The sequence below is a fragment of the Choloepus didactylus genome, chromosome 1 (assembly GCF_015220235.1).
Source record: "Choloepus didactylus isolate mChoDid1 chromosome 1, mChoDid1.pri, whole genome shotgun sequence".
Lineage (NCBI taxonomy): Eukaryota > Metazoa > Chordata > Mammalia > Pilosa > Megalonychidae > Choloepus > Choloepus didactylus.
Genome location: NC_051307.1, coordinates 52,694,188 through 52,718,179, shown reverse-complemented (window position 1 = coordinate 52,718,179; position 23,992 = coordinate 52,694,188). Strand labels below are relative to the sequence as shown.

The following is a 23,992-nucleotide window of genomic DNA, read 5'->3' as shown; positions in this document are numbered from 1 at the left end:
CTCATCTTCTCTCTGATTTGTACCCTTCAAGTCAAAGATTCATGTCTTCACTGAGTGTCTCTTTTCCTAAACACCTCAAATGAATCTCTTCCCTTTTTTAAGCATCTAGGAATTTCATTCTATGCATGTAACTCATTTTGTAATTAACGTATAGTCATTATCACAGTTGTGCTTATTTATATTAATATGCTTGATTATAACAATTTAGATTTAGATTTAGTCTCTACCCAGCTTTATGAAATAGGCAATAAAATAGACTATTTTACAAACAGTAGAAAACCCTGAGTGATTTTTTCCAAACATACCCAGCAAATCAGTGTCAAAATGGTAGAATCTGGACTCTAGTTCATAATGAATCTTTTGAAACTCCTATCAAAATATATTTTCTTACATTCCTTCTTTCATTTAGAAACAAACATTAACAATTTCTTTGGGACCTTTCACATTAAATCATATAAAATATAAATCATATAAAATCATATAAAATGGTTTTAACTTCGTACAACATTGTGTTCTGATTCTGCAAAACCACCGACTGGATGGGAAATTTAAGCATGCTCTTTTTCTAAATTGTAATTAATTTTAGGAAGTTTGAAATAATAAATGAGGAAATCATGATGCTGTTCATTCAACTTTTTCCAAATATAATTGTATGTATTCCAGTAGCTCTCTCTAAAGTGTTTAACAGAATGCATATTTTTGTTCCTGAGAATTATTCATAAAAACAGATGAGTAAAATCACCTAGACAACTTGCATAGTTTCGACCCTAAGTTAAAACTTCCATATGTATAAATAGGCTGGGGGTGGAGAGGGTTGGTCTGTGTAGTTTCGCAGAGCCTTTAATCATAACAAGAAACAGCATAAGGAGGTTGTTTTAGGTTTACCAGGAGTAGAGAACAGGGAGTATTTTGTTAATGCTAATGTATACATGATTTATGCATGTTGTATTGTCTCTGATCAATACAAAAAAATCCAATTGACCTAAGATTGGATTTGGAATTGTAATCACATAAATCAGGAAAAACATGGATAGAAGATAACATGGACATCATATGAATGATTACTTTTATAGCAGAGAAAAATGAATTAAAATGCCCAGGAAAGTATGTGAGATAATATAAACAAATCCATTTCACAATCTCAAGGTTGGGTTGAAGTCTTTTTCAAATGAAAACTTCCCTTCAAACAATATTTCATTTTTGAATATCTTCTTCAGCATGTGAAATCTATTATTTTAAAAGTAAAAATCTAACCTTCAGCCTCCTATAGATGCCTCTTGCAATTATTATGAGTTTAAGGTGGATAAATCACTACAAACAGAATTTAGTAGAAGAGTTTTCTTTCTTGAGCTTCAGGAAGTATCCGACTACAAATTGGATTTGCAAATTTCATGCCTTAATATTTAATTAATATTTTTCTATAATTTTAATATTTTGAGTAATTTGGCTATCATATGTATATACAGTATGTAGTAATAGTCTGTAATTAAAGTATATTTACATATACCCATACTAGATTTACATTAGGTTTTCCTAAAATAATATATACTTGGTATGTTTGGTATGTTTTTAGGAACTGTGGTGTACTGGGAGTGATAAGACCTGGAAAATCGTCACTGATACACAAGGTATCATCGTCTCGCATAAAGAGGTCATAAGTAAGGTAGTCCAAATCTGCTATGGCAGCTTCCTGAAATAATCAGTGAGCCAGTTTCTCCCAGGTCTTCACTACCCCACCACGTGGCACTCATCCTTATTCCCAAGATGGCTGCTATAGTGCTAGCCATTACACTAATGCCCAATTTCCTTTACAGAAACTTTAGAAGTCCCACATCCCTGCTTACATCACGCTGATCAAACCTTAGTCATATGGGCACATCTGGATTTGATAGAGGTTGAGAGACACATTCCTTTAGCTGAGTACAATGCCAATCTGAATAAAATAGTGATTCTGAGACTGTGGAGAAAGGAGAGAATGGATTTTGGAGAAAGCAATTAGACACAAATGGTTTTCAGTGTTACACAATCCAGCCATTATAACTAGATCTATTTCTCTGCTTCTTTTATGAATCATCAATTGCCTCATTCCCCTACAATAATTAGCATGTTCATAATATATCTCTCATTATCAAAGTTAAAACATTTAGCATTTTTACTCTGACATGAGCATAACACAGAAAAAGAGGTTAGAACTTGTCCAAATTTATAAGAAGCAGATCCCATACTAAAAATGTCAGAATTACTGATGTCCTACAGATACCAAGATGTTCTGTTCTGCCTGTATCATTCTGTCATTATGATGGTCTTGTATGAAGCAAGTAATTAATCATATGGAAAAACTTATACACATTAAGTTCAATGGGAAGTTACATGAATTTTTCAATTCTGGAAATGACCATTGGACATAAAATGAAAGATACCATCCACTTTCTACTCTGGGGGGTCTCCCAAATGATATGCATGAACCCCTCCTATGGATATTTGTTTTAACGTTTTCAATTTCTACTTTTTTCAACATTTAATGTTGGTAATTATTATGTATCTATATATATGAAATGTAAATAAATTACCTATGCACTTGTAGTATGCATCAAATTTTATTGTCAGAATTTCCTGAAGACCATTGATGATTTTACATCTGGCTCAAAGTTGAAGATCTTTGTTCAACTAGCCAAATATACCCCATAGAAGTCTAAAATTGCTTACTACCACTTTAACTTTTAAATCTGCAGAGTCTACAGTGTGATTAGACTTAATCTGAATTAGTAGGTACTTTAATTAATCATGAATTCATTTGCATAGCACCAATATCCTTTAAGAGTCATATTCTTTCCTAACCCCAGTGTGTCACTGAACAGAGAGTGAGAGATACAAGGAAATGGATGTGTTGCAACAGGACCTTTGGAATACCCACTGCTTTACAGGAGGTTGAAGCAATAACTGAGAACAAGAAGGTTCTCGTACATAGGAAACTATTTGGTCACTTTAATTGTGCATTCTACTACAAATTTAATTCCTTTATTACAAGGGCAGACAGGAACACAGAAAAATCTACCTAAATTTTCCTGTTAATTAATATCAGTCTTTTGTTTATCACATATTCACACAGCAGTGAATTAATGTTTGCACATAAAATACATTAAATTGCTTCTTATGACTTTAGTTTTAAGAAAATAAAGACTTACAACTTTATAATCTCTGTAGGATTTCTACAGTGACTTTCCTTATTTTCTATACTTTTAATGTGGGCAGTTTTTAAATAAGTATACAATGACCACTTGAAGTTCATGACTAGTGTCTAATGGATGACGTGTTTCTCCTATCTGACTAGTTAGTTTCAATACTTTATTTCAGAAAAGGAAACCCAAAAGAAGGCTGGTAGTTTAAATAGTAGTTGTTCCATCTTCAAATTAGTACCTTAAAAAATGCCTGGCACTGCTTTGGCAAATAGAAGATTGTTAGCAAATACTGAATGAATGAATGAATTAATACTTTTGAAAGGCAGAACTGCATACCACTGTTACTAATTTGCAAAACCATGTCACACATTCTGATTGCAGGCAGAAACCAATACTCTCCCAAATCCCCTGAACTATAGAAAATGTTATGATTGTTTGGACATGGTATTCTGTTTCAACAGCATACCCTGCTCCATTTCTCTGTCTCTTGCAAAGAGCTATGATCTGTAACCACTATGCACCGGCTTCAAAGTCTGCATTCTAGTATGGTATTCTAACTCTGTGATTCAGTACTTCCAGGTCCCACTACTGACATACATTTTTCACAATTACTTCATAATATGTTGTGATTCCAGTTAATCTGTATTTCCTATTTTCTAGTTGCAAATAGCTAGGACTTGTAGGTCCAGGTAAGGAGTGGTTTCTTCTCTTCATTTCCAGACTGAAATGTCATTGAAATGAATTGTAAATAACTCAAGTGCATTCACCAGCTGCTTCTATATCAAGTGAAATGCAAACAGACTTTTCTTAAAATGGGTATATTCATAAAACAATATAAGATTTATTAAATTAATATGTAAAGGATTTTCTAAAAAAAACATTTTTATCCTATTATTCTAAAAGTTATGCATGATTTTTTTAAAGCACAAGTTGTGCCTAACAAAAAAATTTACTACTTTTCCCTCACCATGTTCACACTCAAAAAAAAAATGTACAGAAACTAAAGTTAAATTCAATTTAGGTATGTGTTTCATGAAAGATGGAAATATTTTTTGTAACTTGGGATACTTTCCCATCTAATTTCAAATTATTCATAAATTCTTTTAATTTGCTCTTAAATAAAATTTACTTAATACCTCTTGTTTCCTCTGCTCACCAATAAAAATTTTTATTCCAATAGAAATAGAGACAGAGAGAGAAGGAGAGGGAGATAGAGAAAAAGTCTTTTCTTTAAAGCAGCTTCTCCACAGGCACTTGTCTTCCCTATCTTATAGACACTCTAAAAATAAGTACTTGAGTAAGCCTTTATTATTTATATTAATACTTTTACCAACTTCTTTATATGCCTATGTTTTCATTTTAATATATATTTTAGTTTTCCAACAATAAACAAACATAGGCTCATGCACACAACCACATACACAAATCAATGAGATACTGATTATATTTGCATTCTATTATCAACACACAAGTCCATTCATTGTCCCCTAAAAATCTTAGTTAGTTCTAGATTTTGTGCATGTCTAGAACATAGGAGATCCTTTCTCCTAAAGATGGGTTTTCCTCCTCCCATTTTCCTTTTCCCTCTCCTATTTTCCTTCTCACATTAATGAAAGCTGCTACACATCCCTACGCCTTGTCCTTTAACTTCCCTAAGGTAAAACATTAAGGCTTTTCTGCTTTGTTTTCCTCCTTTTTTGATCAACTATTCCATCATTCCTGTCAAGGGAACTGGCTGCTTTTTATTAAACATGACCTCTGCTAATATGTGAATCATTCCACTCTTTAGTCAGTAGTCATCACCTCCACCTTTATACCAATGTCTTTTTCTGTCCCATGTTGCATTTTTAGGCAAAATTCCCTCAAGGGTGAGGAATTAATCATAAGATCAGGTTAAATGTAAATAAGGGTTTTCTTTCTTGAATAGCATCTCTTCGTATTCTCAACACTATTGCTCATTTGTTGTATTATTTTGATGTTAATATTTCTTTCTTAGTTAAATGATACTTACTATTTTTTTAAGCCAAAGATCTCTGGTGCCTTGTCTGATGGGGTTTGAGTTTAATACAGCAACCATAAAGATGGAGATGAGAAATTGATCCTAGACATATTTCAAAAAGAATCCTGAGGAATTAGTGAATGACTAGCCATGAATAAAAGGAAAGCAGTAAACCTGAATTGATTCAAAAGTCTCTACCTTAGGTGACTAAATATAGCAGATATATAATGCATTATCTGAGATGAAAATTATAGAAGGAAGAGCAGATTTTTTAAAAATATTTGGGATTAAGTCAATTTACCCAATGAAATGGATGCAAGTCATTGAGTATTATAAATTCAGGGAAATCTATGAAAGAAAAAATCACAAGGTAAGATCTTCCAAACATCTATATTATGAAGATCATTCTAAATTATTTTAAACAGCTTTGATAAAACTTCAATTTAGCACAAAAAACATATCCACCTACCTGAAAATTATACCCACATAAGATAATGGCTTTAGTAAGAGTATTTATTTAATGGATATTGTTAAAAAAAATAAAACTTTTTGCATGTGACAATGCTGAACTTTACCCAAGCTCTGTGACCCTAGAAAACCGGGAAGGTTAAGAAATCCCCCCACCCACCCTTTGTCTTCTAGAAAATGGTTTACTGCAAAGAACCATGCTTGCCCTTGAGACTTAGACGGGACTCAAAAATGTCCCTTTGTTTACCCATAACAAGGCCAAGCACACACTTCTCTAATTAAAAAAAAAAAAAAAGAAATTATTTGTTAACCAAACTGTTCTACCCTGGGCCCACACACTGGCCTAACTTCAGCATGAGCCACATACAGCTCCTTCTTAAGGACCCCTCCCAAGAATGGGCTGTCCTCAGGGTAAAACAGTCTGTGATCAACTGTCCTATCACTCCACCCTTTCATCCTGCTTCCCCACACCTGGTTCCTTCTAACCTTGCTTACTCTCCTTTATAAAGAAAAACTCACATTGCCTAACTTTTGAGATGCTTGCAAATTTTATGCTCTTATGTTCAGGGCTTCTCCCTATTGCAACAGATCTCCCCTCCCCCACTGAAATAGTCCCTTTCCCCGCTTGCAATGATCTTTTCAAATAAAGTCTCTCCTACCAATTCCAGATTTGTTTTTTATTTGACAAATGTTTACCAGAAGACTAAACACACTAAAAGTACTATATAACACATGCATAATATAATATACACATGTGTGTGTGTGTGTGTGTGTGTGTATGTGTGTGGTGCTACAACTAAAATTAAATATTTCTAACATGCTTGGTTTATAGAAAATGAAGAAAATTCACTGGAAGCAAAACTTTGAGAACATTTATTTTTAGGTTAAAAAAATATCAATTTTCTAATATCCTCTCTCTCTCTCTCTCTCTCTCTCTCCCCCCTCTCCCCCACTTTCCTTACTCTCTCCCTTCTAAAGAAATTATCAGAAAAGAAACATGTTCTTGATAAGGCTCATTGATTTTTATTCCTATTGAGGAAAAGGGATTTCTTTGTCTACTTTCATAAAGGTGGATTTTATTTTATTTTTACCCTGTAAATGATCTTTCAAATCCTGTGGCTTTGTCAATGTTTACTATTGATAGTCTAAGAATGATTATGATTGTTATTCCCTAATTTGTTTTAAATGATGCAACTAAAGCCCATCAACCAACTGTTATATTTCAATCAGTAGCTTGTGTCTCTTCTGAATTTTTTCCCCAACTCTCATTAAACACTCATTGCCCAATAATTAGCCTTGGGAATTAAAAAGTAGAAACAAGTTATACTTGCGATTTACCATTAGTACAGCTTCAAAGAGCTTGGAAAATGATGAGTGAAACTAGTACTCTACTCCCTTTAACCAAAAAATAAATCATTGTATTATGATGCAAAAATAGCAAAGATTTGAAGTATACTTTGTAATCTTAAAAGTGATAATATGCAAATGAATAAATATTCTGGTATGCATAGGCATTTCCTAATAGCAAACCATTCTGAAAGGTTTTTTACAACTTCAAAGTTAAGAATTCTGAAAGAAAACCTGACTCAAAGGAAAAGTAGTCCTTGACAAACATAGAATGGAACTAGCACATGGAGAGAGCCTTTGTAAACTCAGAATTCAAAAAGACATGTTTACAAGTGGAAGGGAGACATAAATGGCCAAATTCAAAACAGCATCATACACAATAACGAAATGATGAACACCTAGAATTAAATGCCCTAACACTACAAACCATATTCTTCTCTGTATCTGCGAAGTGTGAAACAGGGGCTAGGCATAATGGTGTACTATAAACTCCTGTGGGCAGGGGCTGTTTCTTAGTCTCATGTGACTCTGAAATGTTTAGTGGAGAAAGTGCTTCTACATGCTTAATGTCTCTCAATCATCTGCAGTTTAACAGAAACAAAGATCTTCTGAAGCCACTTCATACTATAGTTTGTATTGTATTCATTAAAATGATAGCTTGCTAGTTAATGTGAATCATTGCTTATAGACAGGCTACATTAAACATTCCAAAATAAGGACAAGAAGAATTACTAGAAGAGTAAAGAGAAATGAGGTTCATTATAGGCAATTGTTCTTTTCTCCCAAACTATGTAGCCATTCTGTGAAATTCAGTATTTCAAGATTTCACTAAATATAATGTCACGGATTCTTCGTTAAAGCCAAGCTTTCATTTTTCATGTCAGTTATATTTTATAAAATATCCTGTAAATAACATTAAGAAATTCTTCCACCTTAAGACATCTGCTAATTAGCTATATGTCTACAAGGAATTTCTCTATCCTACTGTTAAACATGTTACAGTTGATTAACTGCTCAATTATTTTAATTTTTTTAATATAATCTTTCGGTTAGCACTGTGAGGGGTCCATGTGCTCTTCTGAAAAGACATAATATGGCTCTTGGCTGGGTGAGTTTACTGAACAATTTGATGGATCAGAGACCTGAATCAGCATACTACATCCCAAATGATAAGAAAAAGTAATGGAGTTATATAAAATTAAAGAAACTTCTGTCCTCTACATTTTAAGAAAATCTTCCTTGGTGGCACTTTGGGTCATGATATATGTGAGAGATCCACACCTTAGTCTAGCAAAGTGAAATTCAGAACTATGTATGTTGTCTGAAGATATACTTTAAGGTGCAAACAAATTTAAGTAACATCTTGTTTCAATTTTGAATTAAAACTCAATAATTTTTTAAAAAATCAAGACATTCCTTGATTCCATTCTAAACATGCTTGGATAAGGTAAATGCTAATACTCGTGAGATTAAAATTAGGCCCAAGGCAACACGAATTAGTTTACATGCTTACAAATGTCTTGAGACTATTCATGCTCTATTTGTTTGCACGCATGTGCTATGGAGCATCCCCTGCTCCTTTAACAGGTTTAGCAAATACTCTTCTCCTGTTTGATTATTGACGTAAACACCTACCTATGTTTCTGTTTCATGTCAGTGTTTTTCAAGGGAAATTGAACTTTGAAAGACAAGCTATATACTGAGCACTTTCCAAGGTTATGAGTTGTTTAAAAATCCTATTCAAAATTTCTTATTTTATTTTCTACCTCTTCTTTGTCTATCACATAGCATTACATGATATTTCTTCAGAAAGTATCCATTTAATATTATGAATACCATAGAATATAAAATTAACATTGGTATAAAACTTTTCTTTGTTTCCCTTTTTTGTTTTATGTATCCTCTACTGTCAAAAAATCCAAGGCTTGATATGCCAAAACTTTGAAAGTTCATTATATGACCAGTAACCACCTGTGGCCAACTGTGTGAAAATTTAGTCTGTGATAGTTTCTGTATTTCTTTATGATTTAATAATTATTCACAATATTGTAGCAATGATACAGAATTTTAAATATTACAATGGCACATAAGATACCAGTGTGTGTTTATGATATGTGGTGTATATATAGATGGAAATGACATAGATATAGATATGTATATATGTGTTTGATATATATATCTAAATGTATATATGTGTGTGTGTATATATATACACTGAGTATATATGTGTGTGTGTGTGTGTGTGTGTGTGTATGTACCAATAACAGGGTATTTAGTTTAAAAATTACTTTCAAGATGAACTGACCTTTTATAACATGAGAACAAACCATATCTTTCATTTTATATTCATATAATTTCTACCCTTTAAGCTTTCATAAAACTAAACTTCTCACATTTATTTGCTGGCTAACCTCTGAAAATTGGTCTGGGATATAGGTTCTCAAAGTGTGGTCCTTGGACAGCATCATCAGCAATGTAGTCAGTAACTATAGGGGTAGGGCCCTCCAGTTGATTCTGATGTACTCTAATGTTTGGAAAACTTTTATCTAGGATGAACTAAGATATGTATCAGCTACCATCAACCACTCATAGAATCATAGCACTTTTCCTTGGATTCTCCAATTCCTTTCTGCCTACACCGAGTTGCCTCTCTCTTACAGATGTCCTAAAAGACCAGCTCCATCACCTTCCTTTATCATCTGCCACTTATAAGGTCTTCACCTGTTTCTCAGATGACCTTAATAGACCATAGGTTCTTTGTATCTCCAATCTTGGTCCACAGAGCAAACTTCCTATTTCTCAGATTGCTTAACAACTTTTCTCTAAGATAGCATTCAAACTCCTTGGCATGGTATGTAAGGATTTTCATGATCTAGTCTCTCTTTTTTTAACTCTCTTTTTTTTTTCTTCACATCTTCACTTATCCCTTCCGTATCCTATTTACAGATGATATAAGGCTATGTTTTTCTCTCAATACACAATGCTATTTAACAGTCTATGCTTTATATGTATAATGCCCCATCATGGATATCTGGTGAATTCCTATGCATCTTTAAAGCCTCTCAACTTTTTGGCATAATTTTCCCTGACCTGTGTCAAGCAGAGCTGAGGACTCTCTCTGTATGATATTATTGTATCTATTGTGATGATTGTCATTGTATTGTAGTTACTGGCTCACGGATTGGTCTCTTCCCACCAAACCTGAAGTTTCCTGAGGAAATATCTTCCTTGCCTCATTGCATATGGAACCAAACTGGTTTCCAGCCAAATTGTTTCGGATTCTGTCACTTACTAGATGTATGTCCTCAGTCACGTTCCTTAAATTCTTTGTGGCATTTTGTGGCAATGAAATGAGTTTATATATAGAAAACACTAGAAATATTACAAGGCACTTTGTGGAAATATAAGCCATTGGCATTGTTTGTAACCCTACTGCCTATTATTAGTGCCTAGTGCAGAGTAGGAGCTCAAGCAATTACTGAATAACTGGATGAATGGATTCTAATGTATTAAAGATTTTACAAATCAATTTATGCTTCATAAACAGTTCAGAATTAAACAGATTCTATTTAAAGTATAAAATTACTTCTTCCATACTTTCCTTTCCAAAATAATGTTATCACTCTTAGTTTTCTCAAAAATGTTTACATTCTTAAATGTTTATATTCCATTTTTCTTGAATGAGGATCATTTTATTTCAGAAAAGAAAAAGCTTTTACTTTGGAAGAGATGTTATTTTTATGTACTATACCAGAGAATATTACTACGGCAAATTTCACCACAAAATTTTCCTTGGGATATGAAACTCCAGTGTTCATTTTAATATTTTAGTTCCAAAATTTTTTGAAGAACCAACTTATTAACCTAACATATAATTACTGAACTATTTTCAAAATAGTATATATATGGGTACTATACATCTCTGTGAAAAGCATCCAATAAAAAAAATTTTAGCTGATCAGAAGGCACCAAGTAGAAGCTAAAAACTTAGAGGAATTTTGAACCTTGAAGAGATTTACTGACTAGAAGATAACACATCTAAACCTTCTTTTGAAGAATAGTCACATTAAAATGATGTATTAATTTTAAAAAGATCTCAAAATATTTACTGGTTTCTATGAAAATTGAAATTACATGAGATTTGTTTGGGTTAGCTAATATTTAAAATATTTTCAAAGTAATAGATTTTGATTTATATTTGAAGCTAAGCTAAAATCAATTTCTAGTTGTCAGAGAATGAGTTAAGCATCCTTAGTCATCAAGTGACAGCTCAGTGCCTGGATCATAAATCAAGTTGCGATGAGGGGATATGCATCCACAAGAATGGAAAGCTAATAATAGTCGTATACAACCCAATTTCCCTCTTGGGCTTATGAAAGATCAGCATTTTTCAGCTGCTGAGAAATAAGAGCTCTAAGTTGACTGATGTGTCCCAAGATTTGGTTATTATTTAGGATGTTGTAGGGCATGACACTCAGACAAAATGGTCTTGAAATTCCATGAAGGATAATCTGCTAAATATTAAATCATATCACCTTGAAGCCTTCCTGGTACTGTCTACCCACCAAGGCAGAAAGAAGTCATGAAAGAGCAATGAACCTAGACCCAGAAAGCAATAATGATGTGGTCTTGGACATGCCACTAAGATTCCCCAAGCTTCAGTTGCTTGTCTATGTAATTAGTGATGATTTCTAAGTCCCTGCTGCCTCTAAAATTGATTACTCATTCAAATATGTTCTACTGCTCCAAATAAGGTAAATTTTTGCTGCCTTTAAGAAAAAATGAAGATCTATCAACAAACATTTTCAAAAAATTCTATACCATAATTGATTTTTTTATGGTTTGTAAGGTTTTGTGGACTGTCTCACCAACACTTAGGAGAATAGGCAGCTTTATATCAAAATTATATCACTAATTTTTACTTCATGCACCCAGCACATATATCCAACATTAAGGGTATACAGATGATGTACAAATTCCTGTGCAAGTACAGTTTACAAAATTGATTCATAAGTCACCCACAAGCTGTGAAGCCTGTGGAAAACTTTTGAGTGCTCCTAGAAAAGTTATGGTTATCAGCTTTCTTGGGATTGTACTGCATGGGATAAGTTTTTATAAAAGTGTAGACTGGGTGTTAAAGTTCTTTGAAACCACCACATCTCTCCTCTCTTCCTGCAGTGGCTGAGCCTCCCTGGTTGTGTGATCCACTATCTTGGCACTTTGTATTGGATAAGGAGGCTACTGTTTCCATTTTTAAATATTTTAGCTTATTCTTAACCCCAGCCCCACCCCCTCACCCCGCCACACACACACCCAAAAAAAGACTGATATTATAGGAAGGGAAACTGAATTACTTTTTGTTAGAGCACGTTATACACCATTTTTTCTCTTGCTTTGCCTTCCTTGGTTCATTAGATAATCTTCATTCCCACCAACTCCTCCAAAGGTCTTAAAACTCACTCAATTCTTCAATTATGGCTTCTCTTTGTCTTACAATATGATCCCTGTAATATTGTAGTCATTGGTCTAGTCTTTGTAGTCTTTATCTGGTAATCTTTGAATTTGTCTAGTCATTTCCCATACACTGTGGGAGCCTTTCATATCTCTTATCCCAAGTTCCCTATCACTTAAATCATGCCTTTTCTTACTTTAGACTTTAAAGGCCTTACCTTTATATGAGCAATGGATGCTATATATATAAATATAACCACTACATAAAAATACCTTCAATGTTTGCAAATACAGAAGAAACTATATTGCAATTCAAACAAAACTATAAGATTACATGAGAAAAATCCTATGATTTTGAAAAAAGTACCTGTGACAAACTAGTAAGAATGGTTTCCACAAGTTGCCAAAGAAACACCTATTTTTCTCTTAATGTATGTTTTTACTGTAAAATTCTAAATTTAAAGATATCAATAGCTATATTAATCATGAACATGAATAGTGCTGTATTAATTAGGAGGCTGGAATGAACTAAAGCACTATATCAAACAATAGCTGAATACCTCAATGAGTAACGCGTGCCTCATTACACCAGATAATGATTTTCTATCACAGTGATTCCCTAACTTTGGCAGGATCAGAATCACATGGCCCTATTACCAGAGTGCTGGGCCCCACCCCCAGACTTCTAATGCAGTAGGTCTTAGTTAGGAACCATGAATTGTATTTCTAACAATTACTGTATCCAAATTAACAAGTAAGGATTTCAATCTATTAGTTCACTTACATCAAAAAGCATTGTGAATAGAATGAATAAAAATGTAAAATTAGGAATACTCAGAAAATCCAGTACATAACCCCCTTGATGTTGCTCTTCGTAATAGTAAGGGATGGTTTTAGCATCTCCCAAGGGGTCTCAGAAAACTGCTTTGATAATGTTTCTATTCATACAATTCCTGAATAAAGTGAGCATAATTTGAAGGAAATAAGTGATGGTTATTAAGGGGTTATTAAGGTTGCAGAAATAGGTGATTTGTACATGTCACAACTTTTAAACATTCTCAGGTCCACTTGCCACTTGGGACACAGGACTTATTTTAAAAGCATTTCATAGCATATTTTTTTTTTACAGGTCAAATTTAATTTCTTTTTAAAAATCTTTCAAAAGCAATTAAACACCAGAGTATAATAAACCTAAGAAGCAAAACTATTAATTCCCAGAATTGAAAAAAAAAGACCAAAGAAAAAATAAACAAAAATTTTGAGTGAATTCTTACTTTTATAAATTCCCATCAAAATTCTTTATTTACAGTTATGGAATGAAAGAATTGGAACTTCTTTCCTTTGGGGTAAGTATGTTGATTTATTTACCACATTGAAATGAAAACTTAGAAGCTTGAAAACAGTGTTTATTCTAAATACACTCTAAAATATTAAAAGAACAGGACATTTCTTAGCAATATGGAAAATGGTATTGTCTGCCACATGCTATTTTGCCTATGTTTCAACAAATTGATTGTATAATAAATTGAGTAAGAGGGATTTTTTTAAAATTATGATTTCTATATTCTTGGTCCTTTTATTTTAATAACCATTCTTTCTGACCAAAAGAGTTACTAATTGAAGTTACACAAACAAAGTAATATAGCTCAGTGTCAATAAGTTATTGGTTTTAAAGAAAAATAATGCTATCAGTATGAGAAATCACCAGAAACAGAATTTGATTTTTATTTTAATTTTTAATTAAAAAAACAAATATTAAATGGTCAGTGAGTTTATAAAGCACTTATACATTTAAAATAGAAGTGAAAATCATTTCAATACATCTTAACTTTTCATTTAACTTTATAGTTATTGTATGTTAGGTGAAGATTATTTAACATGAATGACTATATGAGTAAAGCTGGACTAAACAAGACCCACTCAACAAGGCTCTTCTAGATTAAATCTCACAAAGTTGTACATCAAAGTAAAAGAGGCAAAGTATCTTACATGTCGTATTTGTTAAATTCTAACCCCCAAACATAAATAAATACCATTTCATTGTAGAGAGAAAGATTCACATTCACATAAAAACATACAATTTTTCAAGCCAAAAATTGGTTTGCAATTTTTTAAAGTGCTGATAAAAAATTCCTTCTAACCAAATACAAGAAAACATTTTCACTTTTAGCAATTATATGTTGCCAGAATAAATTATGTTCTTCCTGGTCTGTATACTTATCCGCATTTCTCTTTCTTTTAAAGTCTGTTTTGTTGCAAAGAAAGGCTTTAAAAAAACTGGAAAACATTGCCATGGTTTTTTAATTTGATCAGATATCCTTCTTTGAAAGGTCAGTATGATAGTTGAAAGTGACATATTTAAAATGGAGTCTAGGCAGAAAAATTTCAAATGAACAACAATCACATCACACGTGTCAAAAATGTGATTTTACCGGATCACATATTCAGCATATGAAGCAGAATTTGGACTGCGATTCATAAAGACAGAATCCCAGGTGGTTATTGCTGACACCCAGTTGTCAAAATATTCTTCTACATTTCAGACTCCATTCACAAAGTGAAAGATAGAAATCCAGTAAATAAGACTTTAGAATACAGACCTCACTAACAGCAGTATTTCCAGTATTAAAGGCATATTACATCATACTGGAGACTAAAAAAGCAGGCAAGTATTTACATTATTCCTATTCCTCTTTATGATTTGTTCAATTCCAAGAAATATATTTTCTGAATATTGGATTATTGTCCCAGTGCAACAATCGACACAATTTTCAATATAAAACTGCCTTTAGGTACTTTTCTTTTCAGCTAACTTCCAATTCATAGGCTGGTAGTATGTTCTAGATCTTAACTGAAGAGCTCTGCTAATATAGAAGATAAAATATTACATTACATTTAAAATAATAGATTAGGAATCATCAAATTTTTCTCAATGAATACAAAATCAGCTTTAACTCTGTTATTCTCCCTTGTTTTGGAAAGCTTTTATTATTCATTTATTCTGGCAATTTTAATTAATGTACAACTAATCCAGGAATTCTAAATGTTGGGAATAAAAGAGAGAATGTTATGAAATGGGAACTTGCCTCAGAGAGCTTTCAGTTTCCTGGAAGATACAAACTTCAATCAAATAACTACCTAAATGTATAGTTACAAGCTGTGGAGGTACAAAAAAGAACAAGTATGAGGAGACAGAAGAGATTACTTAGCAGGTGGTAAGTAAGCAGGTGGTCTGGGGCTGGAAGAAGGGTGGCATGTGGGGAGTCAAAAATTTGACCTGAAATCTGAAATATCATTATTATGAGGAAATTCTAATCACTTAAAATGTAAATAAATCAGACAGTTAATCACTGTATTTTGACTGCTTCAATTAAAAATATAGTGTCAAAATTATATGCAAACCTTAATCTGTGCAGACTTTATGAGATAACAATCATGTGATGTCAAATGCAATGTTTTGAAAAGAGTTGTTTGCCAGAACCTCAAGCAACACTGTCAATTTACTTCCTCTAAATCCAAATCTAAGACACCAAGTGTAAACTTAGATTTAAGGAAATATTTCAATGTCTTTAGAAAAATATTTTGGACTAGAATGGGAGAACCTCACAGCTGAAATGCCCTAGAACAAGATTTAAGATTTATATAGCTCTTTCATATGAACTATCATACATATACACATACACACATATACATATATCAGTTCCACATATAGATATATCTCATTTGCTCAAATCTCATTTGCTCAAAAATGCTAGGACAGAAAACCTGACCTGGCTTGCCCCACCCCTTGCCTCACACCATGGCCCCACCACCAGAAGACTTGCTGCATGTGCTGTGTTGAAGAAAAAAGGACTGATGCAGAGGAAAAGAGAGCTTGCCTGACGGAAATATTTTTGGAGAGGTAAGATGTATTTCAATTAAAAGACATGGAGAAGATTGCTCCCAAAGAGAAAGGCATTATTATACAATCATTATCAAAGATCAGGGATACTGCATTACAGTTCAACAACTTCAGCTTCTTTAACAGTTGCTGTGTGGAATAATGCTGACTTTCAGAGCTACAGAACTCTAACGCTGAGTCTCAGGTGTCACACAGATACCCAGTTTTCCAAGAAACCACCAGGTTATACACAAAGAGCACAGTATCTCAGAATTTAGAAATAACAGTTAAAACCGAAGAACTGATACGACTGCTGTGAGAGTTTACAATTTAGGAACCTTTATAATGAGCCTTATTTGAACATTCTGTACTCCTTAATCATCAATTTCCCATTCTCTGTCCACTTTCTATACCCTCATAACCTATGCTCTTGAATTCAATTCTCAGAGTTTACTCATTATAGTTAGTTTATATTAGTAAGACCATATATTATTTGTCCTTTTGTTTTTGGCTTATTTCACTCAACATAATGTCCTCCAGGTTCACTCACCTAGTTGCATGCCACATAACTTCATTCCTTCCTGCAGCCATTCAATATTCTGTTGTATTTATATGCCACGGTTCACCCTACCATTCATCTGTCAATGTCCTCTTAGCCACCTCTATCCATTGCAAATAGTTATTTGCGTCCCTGCTTTCAGTTCTTGCAAGTCTTTGCCTAATAACAGGGTTGCAAGATCATGTGGCAATCTTATACCTAGCCTCCTGTGAAGCTGCCACACTGCCTTCTGGAGGGGCTGTGCTATTCTACTTCTCTACCAACAGCGAATAGGTATATATCTCTCTCCACATTTCTCCAGTGCTTGCATCCTTCATTTATTTTTTAAGCAGTTTTATTCACAAACCATACAGTCCATCCTAAGTACACAGTCAATGGTTCCACTATAATCACATAGTCACCACCACAGTCTTTATGAAAACATTTTCATTTCTTCCACAAAGCAAGAAAAGGAGGAGAAAAGAAAAATAGAAAAAAGAAAAGAAAGAAAAAGGAGAAACAACAACAAGAATCTCACACCCCTCCCTTAGATGCCCCTCTTATTGACTTTTAGCTTTGCTATATTGCCTTTGTTACAATTAATGAAAGAACACTCCAATGCTACTGTTAACCATTCAAAAAAAAAAAGTGCTAGGACACAGGAATTACTGTTATTAACTTTTTTTTTTAAGTGAGGGCAAATGCTTTTGGAGGTTAGTTGGCTTGTACCAGACCATACAGCCAAGAAGTGGGAAAGTTGTCAGAATTCAAATACAGGTGTCCCAAGTCTAAATGATGTGCATATTCTATTTTACTATTCTGCTTATTATCTTTTATATCACTAAAGCACTATGAAAGATAAACTAAGAAAATACAAGTGGCACTGTGGCTTTTTATAAGGATATTTGACCAGGAGATAAAATATTACATTCTATAAGAACGCCTATTATTGGGCAATTAAAAAGAGCTTAAACAATTAGACAAATGTATTATTTCATGTCACAGAATGTCAGGAGGCAGGGCAGCAGCAGAATTGGTTAAATCAGTGGTTCGGAGATGGTAGGGCTCCAGGAAGCCCCACCATCTGCAGTGTGCCTGGCTCTGCCTTTCTGGTTTTGAGGGGACCCTCCAGACATTATGCCTTCACCTGGCAAGCTGAGAGGTAGGAAATGCTTGGCTTCTCCCATCCCTTTTTATCAGGAGGAAAGCCTTTCCTAGAAGTTACTGGAATTCTGCTCTAGTCTCATTGGCTTTACTTGCTCTTGCCTAAACCAATCACTGGCAAAATGACCAGAATTGTCATGATTAGTTTCCAGGAACACATGGAAGGGTAAAAACCTGTTTAAACAAGGTCAGTTTTCTATCAGCTAGGAAAAGCCAGTGAATGGATACTGGTTGGGCAAGGAACAGTATCTCTATTGGTCGAAAGAGTGTTTTTATTTATGTACATTATCACAGCCAAGGGAATGTTTAGGAAAAAAAATCTAAAAGAGATAAAGAAAAGGAGGAGAGAAAATAAAATAATTTCTCAATTGCTAAATGTTTAGACTTCTATCATCCACAAATATATATGAATCGCCCATTTCAGACTACTTTTTCTATACTTCTCCCTCCCCACCCCTTTGTCTCCATTCTCTTCTCCTTATTTGAGCTTCTTTAAGCTAGTCATGGCTCATGATTCCTTTGTACTTGTTAATCACAGTATCAGTACTATTCTAAGTGAAAACAGTGTACTTTTGCTTCCTTCTCTGTAATGATACACAGACTAAGAAGTTTACTTGGTAGATTGACATTATCAATCAATCAAGTTCCTAGTCATGCGTTGGGAAAAGACTGTCTTTCTAGGTTGTAATCCGAGAATAAATCTGGCCCCTTATATTGGTTGATTGTCCTCGAAATCAAGGTATATTGAAAATATAGAATTACATGAAATTTCTGAATATAATTAAGTCCAGGATTCAGTTATTGTAATTCATAGTTCAAAGGGTCAGAGAAGGTAAGTGCTTGTCTGTTTTAGTAAGGTGAACAAATACAGGCCAGAAAATATTCATTTCAAATAAAAATTTTTCACTGTAAAATTAATTGGTATTCATGATCCCTTAGATTGTTTCAGTATATAAATTTGAGTAACATTTTCATGCCCTTCGTATAGTCAAAATCAAAGTTTCATTAAATGCCCTCTCAGATACTTATTTTGAAAATTTGTACCTGGCCTAATAGCCATAGTGCCATAATTTTCTACCAGATTTACTTGAAAATTTGAAGTACAATTTAAAAATCGAGACAGAAATACTCCTCCCAAGAAAGTTACATGGGTTAGTTATAAAGTTTTATGTATGAATACCTGTCAGGAGAAAGCAAGAACAGAAATGGAAAAAAAATATTGATTTTATATAGCTCAAGTGATATAATCATGCCACGAAAGATTTACTTCAAATTTGGAAAGAATAATTTTGTTATTTTTTTAAATTTATATTTCAACAGATTTGTAATTTAGAGCTTCTGATGGGAGGATGGATGGAATGCAGAGAAGGAGCTGGCAGTCTCCCAAGATCTCTTAAGTGACCACAGCTCCTGATGGAGTGCTATCATTTATCACCTAAGGCAGGGTTTCATAAACTTGGTATATTGTCATTTTGGGCCAGATCATTCTTTGTTGTGGGAGGCTGCCCTGTGAATTGTAGGATGTATATCAGAACCCCTGGCCTTATCCTATGGATGCTAAGAGCACCTCCCCACATACACGCACACAAAACTGTGACAATCAACGATGCCTCTAGACATTGCCAAATGTCCCTTGAGGGCAAAATTTCCCACCACCCCCTCACTCCTATTGGGAAACACCCTAAATCAAACGAGCAGAATTTTCAGTGATTCAATATCATTTAATTATATGATATAATTCAATTACAATAATAATGTTATGTTTTTTTCCACTGAAGTTTGCATAAATATTTTAGTCAACCTCCAAACAGATAATTAGGATTAATTAAAAAACAATATGTTCAAAATTGTTTCCAACTAGTACATGTCATTTTTCATGGCAAAATTTGTGGCAAACATTGCAATTGTTTTCACTATCTCCTTTAAAAGCAAAATGTTCACAAATTTGAACTATTCAATACCTTGTCATGTTGGAAACAGAAAAGATTAGGCAATAAAAATAATTAATTGAATCTAAAGGCAGGAACAATTATACAATCAGTGATGTTAAATCCCAAACCTAAATTTCCTATGCAGTGGTTTCATCCAAGAATTTCATCTGTATCTCAGAAAGAAATGAATATTAATCTAATGTTTTAATTAGCATAATTTATATCCTTATGGACATTATGGTTAATATAATGCATGGAAGGGAATTTAAAGAATATAAGCACTACATGGAGCACAGGACAATAATTCACATATCTTCTTTTCCTTTTTTCTTTCTTTCTTTCTCTCCTTCCTGGTTTCCTTCCTTCCTACTTTCCTATTTTCTTTCCTTCTTTCCTTTTCCCTTCATCCCTCTGCCAATCCATCCATCCTTCCTTCCTTCCTTCCTCCCTCCCTCCCTCTCTTTCTTTCTTTCTTTCTTTCTTTCTTTCTTTCTTTCTTTCTGCTTTCAGATTCTTGAAGCATTATAGGTATCATGGACTATTAGGAAGGTTGTTTCTTTTTTTTGTCCCCATCAAGTTTCAATGACTTACAGCTTTACCAGCTGTTTTAGGCTATTTTAAGCATCACAAGCAGGGAAGTCACAGCTGCATGAAGACCAACAGAGAACAGCAGTGAAGAGGAGCCCAAAGCACCTGAGGGAGATTCTTTGAAACATCACTGAGCCAAATGAGAAACTGAAAACTGTTGATTGAGGAAACTATAAGAGATTCCCAGGCAGAAAGATAGGAAATTGAGAGAGAGATGGGAAATTAAGGAGTTTAAGTTGCCCAGGGGAGTGTTTCTCAAATTCACGGTGCTTAAAAATTACCTGGGACCATGAAAAGATGCACTTTCTGATTCAGAAAGTCTGACTGGTGTGGGGCCTGGGAGTTTGCATTTCAAGCAGTCTCCCACATGTTGTGGATGTTGCTGATCCATACACCACACATTGTGTAGCAGGTGCTAGAACATCCTCCCCTACATATCTCTGGAAGCAGAATTGCCAACTTTCTTTCATAACAAAATCTTTAAGATTATTTAACAATGTAAGATGAATTCATTCCCCGAATTCTCAATATATAGAAATACGTTTTTAAAGGAAAGCATGGAGTACATTGTTTTTTTGATATACAACTCAATTTCTTTTTGTTGTTTCAAAAAGTACATATTTAAGTATCATTTAGTAAAATGTCATTATGATTTTTTGCTTTTCTTATATTCTTAATAGGCAAGTTTATATGGTATATTATCTGATGAGTAATGTAAACTCAAACCTCTAAAGTCAAAACTAAGGTTAGGTGTGACTTTGGGATGATAAGTTTTAAATTAGATTCCCAGCACAATCCTGAGTTTCCATTTCACCCCTTTATATCCACCAGGGCGGTGTGTTTCTCCTACTCATTTGATTCCTTTCACACCCATGGGAAGACCAAATCTTGGCTTGCTTCAAACTCTCCCCTCCAAAGCAACTAACGAAAGTTTGATTATGTGACAGGTTTTGGCATTTTGTCAAAGTCAAGGTGTGCCAGGAAAAGAAGCAGATACAAAAATGACAGACAGATGAAGTATTTCTGATGTAAAACATCCGATGGGAAGAAGCTGGTAATCCCTTAAAATTAGTATGTTTAAGCACAGAAATCTAAAGACTGAAAGTCAATACTAAGTGGAAATAATTATAATCTCTTTGAAAAGAGGATTATCATAGAAGGAAAAGGAATACACTAATTTGTCCCAATTGACAAATATTTTTAAATAGTACTTTGCATTTTTCACAGACTATACTTGGAAACCAAAAAAATGTGTTTCGACCTTCATTATACAATTTTGTAGAAACAAGGAGTTTTCAGATGTATGACTCTCTCTTTTTCTGAAAAGAGAAAATGGCACTTTGCTCACACAAAAGGCTCAAAATAAATAATTGGGGCACCAAAATACCACACACTCTAGAAGTCAGTGTCTAGTTTGCTAAACTAGTATAGCTTTGTAAAAAGTTTATAATTTGAATGCAGCACCAGGTTTTGCCTAAATAAAATTTCCAGTTTTAAAGTAATCTACAAAAGTTGCAGGCACTTTGAACAAAGAAATTAAGGCAACACAAGTTTGTTCTCTTGACAAATTAATCCTATCCTATCATCTTTCTGGAACAGTCATCAGGGTTGATCTTAATGCTATGACATGGTCTCCAAATACACAATTTCTACATTACCTGAAATCTGTAATGCCTTTTCAATTCACATATTCTTATCTCATCATAAATTAGATTATCTCACATCTGCATCTGCATGATGCCAGAAGTAAACTATATAATCAGTCTTTACAAGCAACTGATAAATCCATTAGAAAAAAAAACTTCATAATTCTAAATAGTTCCTTTGGTCACAAATATTAGGCTATGGTAATCCATGTATTGAACCTTCTTATAAACATAACACAACATCAAAATACAAGAGTTCCCTTCAGAGAACATGCCAATAATTTCTACAGCTTCCTCAGAGAGGTGATAGATGCATTCACACTCTCTTTCAATAGTTTACTGAACTCACCCCATGCGATGGAGAAGAGATCCAGCCCAGCTCCCCTTGAATTGTTTTTGAATCCAGTAGATTGACTAAAAGAAAACAAATACACCAACACAGTTAAGAGAAATGAATTATTTCTATAATAACTCTGTTAGGCTAATGTTATCTCTTGATGTTTTTGTTATTTTGGATTATATTAATTTGGGATTGTACAAAGTGACCCCAGAAAATTGACAAAAGATATGACTGCTCATTTTTATATTATAAATGTATAATGCATACATGGAGAGGGGAATGAAAAAAGAAATACATGTAAAGAAAGTGAAAAGATCAAAAACTGTCAGCATTTTAAGCTGTCTGTGTTTACTTACAAACATAGATTAATATTCAATATATTGATCATTAGTTCTGATAGAATAACTACGTATTTAAAAAGGGTACAATAAAAATGCAAAATAGGAAACAGTAATAATTCTACCATGATTTCAAAATAACTGCAATGACCATTAAATTTGACAATTATAGGCTCCCATTATGAATTAATTTCTTAAATATGTGTCCTCAATGAATTAATATTTCTGCTTGCACATATTATGATATGGCATCTTAATACTGTTCCTGGCAAAACCAATATCAAAATACTATTCTGTAATATATATTTTTAATGTTATGTAAATTGTCTAATTATGTATAACAAACAAAATGCTTAACTACCAATTTTAGAAGAAACTACAGCAAAAATATGATTTATAATATCATCTGTGTAAAACTTTACTTATTTAAAGAAGGTTTATTACCCAAAGGCTTTAGTGATTTTACTTAGGACTTTGTGCTAGTTAGTATAAAGTCTAACTGTTGTTCAATTCCTATAGTTGGAAAACAAAATATAACATGTGTGGTTGCAGTCTGAATATATTATTAAAAGAGAAGGCAAATGATTTATTTTCAACATAGAGAGCATTAATTTATCATGGATTAAAAACTGAAATATAAAAAGGTAATCAAATGGAATTAATAAACAAAAGGTGCACTTTGATTGCCCTGTTAAATAATGGAAACTATGGTTTTACCTCATCCTTCTTTTAATTTAGAAAACAATCCCATGATTGACTAATGGAAGCTGTAAAGGAAGGTTTCATAAACTACATATGTATTAGTAACATGAACCAGAGCAGGTGACTCAATAAATACAATGAAAGACAACCATTTTCAGGGGTTCCATATGTACACAAATCAAAACATAATTTTAATATATACATTGCACAACATGTCCACATGTTGTCAATAAAATGTTTCCCAATGCTTGAAATGTACCACCCTTTTTTAATCATTCAGAGTAGTCTTTTACAGAAGAAATCTTTAAAAATATTAAGAAACTAATATTTTGAGAAATACTAGAACTCTAAATTTTCAAGCACTACTGTTTTTTTTTTTTTAAATTCAGTTTCATTGAGATATATTCACATACCATACAAT

The 23,992-nt window shown here is 33.3% G+C and overlaps 1 protein-coding gene across 2 annotated transcripts in view; it reads right to left on the bottom strand.

The window, feature by feature from the left end:
• EPHA3 (EPH receptor A3) overlaps positions 1-23,992 on the bottom strand; it is a 366,605-nt gene that overhangs the window by 324,780 nt on the left and 17,833 nt on the right. For both annotated transcript variants that reach the window (XM_037833928.1, XM_037833936.1), the window contains exon 2: positions 22,541-22,605. In XM_037833928.1, the coding sequence (XP_037689856.1) occupies positions 22,541-22,605 (65 nt within the window). The remainder of the gene's footprint in view (positions 1-22,540; positions 22,606-23,992) is intronic.